The following is an 8,295-nucleotide window of genomic DNA, read 5'->3' as shown; positions in this document are numbered from 1 at the left end:
TGCATCGACTTTATTTTTTTGTTTACAAAAACTTCATTCTTCATTCTACATTCAAATGTTTTGTGAGAAAAATATACACAGCTCATTTTACCCTGTTAGAAATCTTTCAGCATTTGATGCCAGAGGATTATCTGAAATGTCTAGGTGAAATAGTACTGCTGTTTTGATCCTGTATTGCCCAGTAGCTTCTGGACCTTGGGTAATACACAGAGCAACTGAATGATTTTCAACCTAAGCACCTCAAATGTTACCTCCTCAGACTTTGCTGACACCCTCATTTCATTGCTTAGTTCTTACTAACTTCACAACAGTAGTTACTATCTGAAATAACTTTAAATACTTATTTACTGCCTCCTCACCTAGAAAGTTAGCTCTTTTTTACTTTGGATCCCCATTGCCTAGAATGTGAATGATTGTGGAAAGAATAGGTCAATATCTTAGTCATCAATAAATAGTGCTTTAAAAAAGTCTTGGAACATTGAAACTCAGTATTTTGGTTGTTGACAAATTCTCAAAGAGATATAAATTCTGCCTATTACTTTTTCTTTTCTAAATATCTTCAGACCCTTATTTAGAGCATAAACTCTAGCTGCGAATCAGTGGGAGTTGGTAGCCACTTAAAGAAAATAAAATTTAATTTGTATACCTAATTAAATGAAATTCTCAAAAACTATTTGTTTTTTGAGATAGGGCCCCCTCTGTTGCCCAGGCTGAAGTACAAGTGGCACTCACTGCAGTGTTTACTTCCCACACTCAAGCTACTCTCCCACCTCAGCCACCCGAGTAGCTGGGACCACAGGTGTGTGCCGTGACCACACCTGGCTAATTTTTGTTTGTTTTTGAGACAGTGTCTTGCTCTTGTTGCCCAGGCTAGAGTGCAATGGCACAATCTCGGCTCACTGCAACCTTCGCCTCCTGGGTTCAAGCAATTATCCTGTCCCAGCATCCCAAGTAGTTGGGATTACAGGCATGCGCTGCCACCACGCCGGCTAATTTTTTGGAGACGGGGTTTCACCATGCTGGTCAGGCTGGTCTCGAACTCATGACCTCAGGTGATCCAGTCGCCTCGGCCTCCCAAAGTGCTGGGATAACAGGCGTGAGCCACAGTGCCCGGCCACACCTGGCTAATTAAAAATTTTTTTTTGTGTAGAGACAGGGTCTTACTGTTGTCCAAGCTGGTTTCGAACTACAGAGCTCAAGCGATCTGCCTGCCTCGGCCTTGCAGTGTTGCGATTACAGACGTGAGCTACCACGCCTGCCCAAAGTATTTTTATCCTGCCTTCCAACCATATACAAGTTATTTCCTAAATTTCTCTGAGGATTACATCCCATTGTACAAGCTTCCTCATCCTGGAGGGGGATTGAGTGAATGGATGGGGTTGCTGAAAATTTATAAGATTAGTTTGATCCAAACCCTGATATATTTTGGTTCCATGGGTTAAATAAGACTGTGAGGTCACATGTGAGCAATGTTTTTCTTTTTTTAGAAAGCGTTTCTTCCCTGTAACTTGACTAAAATTCCACAGTTCCTCCCTTCTTCACACCTAAACATTAAGATAGATTTATTAAAAATCTAAATAATTAGTGTAAAGGGTTAGATATCTGTACATATATGTCTTTAGGCTTGCTGACTTCGTTGGTTTCACCTGATTTTGTTGGTTACCAAGGAAACAGCCTAACTCCTGAGCCTCCAATCGCTAGCTCTTCCAAGAGAGTAATTCCAGGTGTCAGGGTTCTAGGCGCTAGTACAAACTGCCCGCAGTCCCTGCTCGAGGTCGTCTTTGCGGGGAGCCATGGCTGTGGCACGGGTCCCGGCAGGTTCCTTCACCAGTCCCTGAGAGCCAGCCCCCGCGCTGTCCAGATCCCAGACCTCTCGCGGGCCGGCACGGCCTTCTAAGGGCGGGCCTGGGGTCCTGGGCTCAAAGTCCAGCCTTGGCCGCGGCCCCACGGGTACGCTTGTGGGCCTTCCGTGCTCCAGGAGCCGCCAGACTCTGCCCGGCGCGGAATGGAGGTGTGAAGCCGCAGAAGCTAGGAAGGGGCTGACAAGGAAGAGTCGGTTGCCCGTAGTTCCCTACGCAACTCTGTGGGTACGGGGAGTCGAACGAAGGCTTCTGCACTCCAAGGCTCCTGGCATCGTCCCCGCGCCACCCTGGCGTACCCTCTGATGGTCGCTGACAGCCTCAAGGGGGAGGATCGAGACTGAGCCTGCTCCCGCTACACATCCCCAGCCACCTTCTAGCCCTGTTCTCTCGGCTCACGCCCCGCCCCGTGAGCTGCTACGTGACGGGACCCGCCAGTGAGCCTATGGGAGGCAGCCCCGCCCCACGCCGCCACCTTGCCCCTTGCTCCGCGCGCCGCCACGTGATGCGGCCCACCTCCAGCCAATGAGTGCCGGCCTTTCCTCGCGCCCCGCCCCGCGCGCCGTGGCCGTTTGAAGTGACTAATTTCTGTCATATGACTGAGGCGCCCATGGGGGTGGCGGGGCGGCTGTAAGAGTAGGGGCCTAGCAAGCGCCCAGCGGAGCGACCCCTGCCTGGCCGTGGCTAGCATGGCCCCTACGCTGTTCCAGAAGCTCTTCAGCAAGAGGACCGGGCTGGGCACGCCCGGCCGCGACGCCCGGGACCCAGATTGCGGGTTCAGGTAGGGCGCTGTGGGGCGGTGGTCGCGGAGCCGATGGCCTTGTGGGCTCCGGGCTCCAGGGGTGTTGGGGCCTTCGGTGTTCCGACCCAAGCGGAAGCGCCGCGCCGAGACCAGTATCTGGTCCTCGGTGGGGTGGAGCCGGCTGCGGGCTCGCGCCGAAGGGTTGGAGCGAGGTCCTACCTCTTCTTTTACCCCACCCGCCTCGCCGTTGCCCCTTCCCCCTCCTCCCGTCGGTTTGTTTACGACCTGCCCCCGGCCACGCGCGACTCTGCTCCTCCGGACCTAGCACCGCGGCCTGAGACTTTGGGTCCACACGCCTTCCTGGCACCGAGTAGAGTTGGGCGCGGGTTGGATTGGACCTCAGCCGCCGTACTCCGGGCCGCGAAGTTCTCCCCTCCTCCCCGTGACCAGTTGTCCTCCGGGCGCTGCGTTCCAGCTCCGTTGGTGTTGTGGAGAGAGCGGCACGTTTGGCCAAGCTTCTGAGTTGAGAGAAGGCAGGAGGAGCGAGTAGGCAAGGTGCCGTTCTTTCAGGTTTCTTGGACGCTGAGATTGGAGGTGTGCAGTAACCGGACCGAGCGACCTTAATGTTATCGAAGGAGAAATGTGAAACTTGAGTTTAGGGTTACTGCCGAAGCAAGACCAAATTGAATGAAATCTGGCTTTGGAATTGGCTGTAGATTCTTCCTCCTCAGAACTGTTACTGTAAAGGAGTCTTAAAAATTGAAAATGTTAGCAGAGCATTTTGTAGTGTTACAGGCTTTGTTAATTTTTCATTGTAGTACCTGTTGCTGGCAGAGTAACTTTTCAGAATTGTAAGATTTGATATAAACCTGAATTCAAGGTAAAATTTAGTCGTTAAACTGCACCTGAGGAGATTATGGCCAAACAGCCTTTATACGTATTGCAGTGTGGAAACTTGCAAATATAACTAGGCTAAATGTCAAATACCACACGTTTTAAACTTGGTAGGATAGCAAAGAGCCCAGTTGTACAGCAGTAGTAGAAACAAAAAATAAAATAAAACAAAAAATAAAAATAAAAAAGAGCATCTGTCAAATTTTGGAACAGGCAAAGTTGCCACACTGGTTTAAGAAATTTTGCTGTTCTTAAAATTATTCACTCTCTCTTGCTAATGCAGGTCTCATCAGGAAAAATTCAGTAAATGCATATGGAATTGAAGACATTTTTCTACGTAACTGTCTTTTCCCCTGAAAAATAAATGTGTCATGCTCATCTGTCTCTCTTTAAACATTTCTTTAGTGTTTTTCCTTTGAAAAATGAAAGTGCAGCTTAGATAATACTACATTGAGCCATCTAGTAACTCAAGCGACAATAGGAAACAGGTTCCGATAGGATATTTAAAAGGTGGCATTTGAATAGACAACTGCTTTCTATTTCTGGACAAAGATTGACTTTGGGTACGTAGGTTTACAAGGGTCTCAAGTCACTCATATGAAAAAACATTTTCACGTCTGTTTTTCAAAAATGTCTACTATATAGTTGCGTAATACTATTTTACAGTTACCAAAGAACTTTCTCATCAGTTATCTTATTTGATGTTTCACAGCAGTCTTACGAGATAGAGCAAGTAGCAGTGCAGATAACTATATACTTTTGCCAGTGGAAGTAAGAATTATCTGTAAGCCCAATAACTGCAGTACATTATAGAATCGCTCACTTTAAAAATAAAACTTGTGCATGTGAGAAATGAAAACTGATGAAACAGAATAGGCATATCTGAAGGAAAAAAAAACATTCTGGTTAATGTCACGTTGTTAATAACTTACAGATCTAATCAACCCAGGGTTTTTTAAAAACTATTTCATTGAGCTATAATTTATACACAATAAAGTATAAATACATTTTAAGCATACATCGTATACAGTTGTGTACCCACCAACCCCAAGAAGTTTTAGAACACTTCCATCCCCCAAAAAGTTCCCTCATGCTCTGTTGTAGCCTAACCCCTCCTCACCCGTGGCAGTCACTGATACTTTCTGTCATAGTCTTGTGTCTGGCTTGTTTGTTGCATTTATTAGTTCCTTTTTTTCTCACTCTGTCAACAGGCTGTAGTATAGTGGCGCGACCACGCTTAATGCACCGTCAACCTCCTGGGCTCAAGGGATCCTCTCACCTTGACCTCCCAAAGTTCTGGGCTTACAGGGATGAGCCACCACACCCAGCCAGTTCCTTCAATTTTATCACTGAATGGTATTCCATTGTATGGCTATACCATGATTTGTTTATTCACCCACTGGTTGGAGGACATTTGTTTTTTTTTCCAGATTTGGGCTATTATGAATAATGCTGCTGTTAATGTTTGTGTATAAATCTTTATGTGGACATATATTTTCATTTCTCTTGGGTAGAAATCTAGGAGTGGGGTTGCAGAGTCATGTGCTAAGTGTTGTGTTTAACTTTAAAAAAAATTGTCAGACTTTTCCAAAATAGTTGTACCATTTTGTATTCTCAGTAGCAATGCATGAAGGTTACAGTTTCTTCACAGTCTCTTCAATATTGATAGTTATTTTTGTTCTTTTTTAATTAAAAATTTTTATTGTAAAAAACATATAAAATTTACTTTTTTTTTTTTTTTTTAAGATGGGGTCTCACTTGTTGTTGCTCAGGCTAGAGTGCCATGATACAATCAAGGCTCATTGCAGCCTTGACCTGGGCTCAAGTGATCCTCTCACCTCAGCCTCCTGAGTAGCCTCCTAAGTATCCTCCCACCTTGGCCTCCCACAGTGCTGTAATTGCAGGCGTGAGCCACCATGCCTGGCCGAAATTTACTGTCTTAATCGTTTTTTTATTCTTTTGATTATAGCCATTCTAGTAGTATCTTGTGGTTTTAATTTGCATTTCCCGAAGATCATATTCAGCATATTTTTATATAACCCAGGTTTTTGAGTACACTAACATTTAGTTTTCATTCTAGTATACCATGCTTTCATTGCTGGAATCCTTTTTTGGGTGTTTTGTTTTGTTCTAGTCAGCCTAAGTTGTTAAATCACGCTTGGGTGTAGTTAGCCATTGGCAACTAACTAGCTCAGTCCCTAAGAGACAATTCCTAGAGTAATCAATATACAAAGCCCAGTAATTGTAAGCCACAGCAGGACTCTAGAATAGGAGAGACTGCTGTTAAAGAAGCTTTAGGAACCTTTCTGTATTGTCTTTTATGGTTACCCTATTGGAAGAGATGGCCAGGGAATACCCCCTTCCTTTGTCTTCGCTCTAAGGTCTCTTACCATATAGATTTCTATGTGCTTATCTAAGATTCTTGAGCTGGAGATGAGTTTGAAAAATATTATCGGGAGGGTATTTTTTCAGTCGTTTATAGAATTGAGACAGTAATTTGTTTTCTCCATTTAAAGAATTTGGGAGAAAAGGCTGTTTCTAGTAGAAGATATTGCTTTATGTTCTCTCCATTTTCTTCCAGTGGAAGTAAAAAGTATAAGCCTGATAACTATAGTACATATAAAAGTGATTGTTTTGGGCTGGGTGTGGTGGCTTATACTTGTAATCCCAGCACTTTGGGAGGCCATGGCAGGAGGAGTGCTTGAGCCCAGGAGTTCAAGACCAGCCAGGGCAACATGGCAAAACCCCTGTCTCTACAAAAAATATAAAAAATTAGCCAGGTGTGGCAGCATGCACCTGTAGTCCTAGCTACTCAGGATGCTGAGGTGGGAGGTTGCTTAGCCTGGGAGGTTAAGGCTGCAGTGATGAGCCATGATTGTGCCACTGCACTCTGGCCTGAGCAACAGAGTGAAATCCTGTCTCAAAAAAAAAGATTGTTTTAAATAAAATTCCTGAAAACTAATTTGGCAAAGAAGGTTGTTTTGAAGTGAAATGTTTGTAGGGCATAATTAATGTTTGTTAAATAATGTCTGGATTTTTGTTATACAGATTGAGTATCCTTTACCTGAAATGCCTGGTTCTAGAAGTGTTTTGGATTGTGGAATTTTTTGGATTTTTGAATACTTGCATATACATAATGTGTTTTTTCAGAGGTGGGACCTAAGTCTAAACATAAAATTCATTTTTATTTCATACATACCTTGTACACATAGCACATAATTTATACAATACTTTTTAATGATTTTGTGCACAAAACAAAGTGTCGACTGCATTTTGACTCCTCACATGAAGTCAGATGTGAAGTTTTCCACTCTGGTGTCTTGTCAGTGATCAAAAAAATTTTGGACTAGAGATGCTTATCCTGTATTCCAAATATATGAACATTTATTCTGATTCTTTGTATCAGGGATTCTTAATGTACTCAGCCTTTTAACTGGTCTGTGATCACTCTTGCTTTTTTCCAAACTACCCTCAATACCCACTTTTTAAAAAGTGCCAATTGTGGCGGGGCACGGTGGCTCACGCCTGTAATCCCAGCACTTTGGGAGGCCGAGGCAGGTGGATCACCTGAGGTCAGGAGTTCCAGACCAGCCTGGCCAGTGTGGTGAAACCCCATCTCTACTAAAAATACAAGAATCAGCTGGGCGTGGTGGCGGGCGCCTGTAATCCCAGCTACTCAGGAGGCTGAGGCAGGAGAATCGCTTGAACCTGGGAGGCGGAGGTTGCAGTGAGCTGAGATCGCGCCATTGCACTCCACCCTGGGCAACAAGAGTGAAACTCTGTCTCAAAAAAAGAAAAAAAAAAAAAAGTGCCAGTTGTGATAATGAACAGCAGACAAAATGAGAGAAAATGATGTATAGAATTTAATATCTTCATAACAGGTTTATTTTAAGGATTCAGAGATAAGTCATGTAAAGAACTTAATGTGGTGCTTAGCACATGGCTTTCAGGAACCAGAAGTAGTTGTTACTGTTATGTCAGTTTTGTGTAAAAACCACTTAGTTTGGGCCCAGACTCATTAAAGGATGGCTTTTGCCCATTCTGCATAGTGTGGCTTTTGCTAATTTGCTAGCCTTGACTTTTTTTTTTTTTCTTTCCGTAATGACATTTTTTTAAAAAGCCACTATAGTATTATTGTTAATAGAATTAACAGAAATTCCTTAATAATAGCCATTCTTAGTCCATATTCCAATTTTGTGTCATCTCAATTTGTCTTTTTATGGTGGATTTGTTTGAATCGGTCTTAAGAGTCTGTATATTGCATTTGCAGTTAGGCAGCTTAAGTAAATTTTATTCTATAACAGCCCTCCCCCACTTAAATTTGAAATTCCCCACATTCTGTGTTTGGCTTTTCCAGTCTTATGGTTTCCCAGCAATATGTGGTTTAAAAAGCCCCTCCAGGCAATTCTGATGCTCAGGTTTGCTGTAAGTTTGCTATAACCTATTCCTCTGTTTCTTGTCTTTCCTGAAAACTTGAAGTTAGATTTAGATATTTTATCATATTTAGGTTCCCTTTTTTTTCAATAAAATTATTTTGTAGATGTTGTATACTTCCTATTCACCAAAGTTACCTACCTGGTTGCCCCACTTGTAGTGATTTCAGGTGGTATCAGCCTTATTCTTCTATTATATAATTTGCCCTTTAACTAATGATTTTAGCATTCTTTGTTGATCCTTGCCTGAATTCATTATTTTGTTAGAGTTTGCAAAATGGTGATATCCTGATTCTCTAATTTTTTGTGCATTTATTTGCTGGAATAACTTTTATCAACTATTTGGTTACTCCTTGCTACAGAAAAG

General features: G+C 43.3%; 1 protein-coding gene across 2 annotated transcripts in view; it reads left to right on the top strand.

Annotated features, from left to right (window-relative positions):
• FNIP1 (folliculin interacting protein 1) overlaps positions 1 to 8,295 on the top strand; it is a 160,806-nt gene continuing 152,511 nt past the window's right edge. For both annotated transcript variants that reach the window (XM_054488161.1, XM_054488159.1), the window contains exon 1: positions 1 to 2,640. In XM_054488161.1, coding sequence (XP_054344136.1) covers positions 2,549 to 2,640 — 92 coding nt within the window. In that variant the 5' untranslated portion in view covers positions 1 to 2,548. The remainder of the gene's footprint in view (positions 2,641 to 8,295) is intronic.

Source organism: Pongo pygmaeus, chromosome 4 (assembly GCF_028885625.2).
Source record: "Pongo pygmaeus isolate AG05252 chromosome 4, NHGRI_mPonPyg2-v2.0_pri, whole genome shotgun sequence".
In the NCBI taxonomy this organism is placed as follows: domain Eukaryota; kingdom Metazoa; phylum Chordata; class Mammalia; order Primates; family Hominidae; genus Pongo; species Pongo pygmaeus.
The sequence above is the reverse complement of the archived record's forward strand: the minus strand, read 5'-3'. Positions and strand labels throughout refer to the sequence as shown.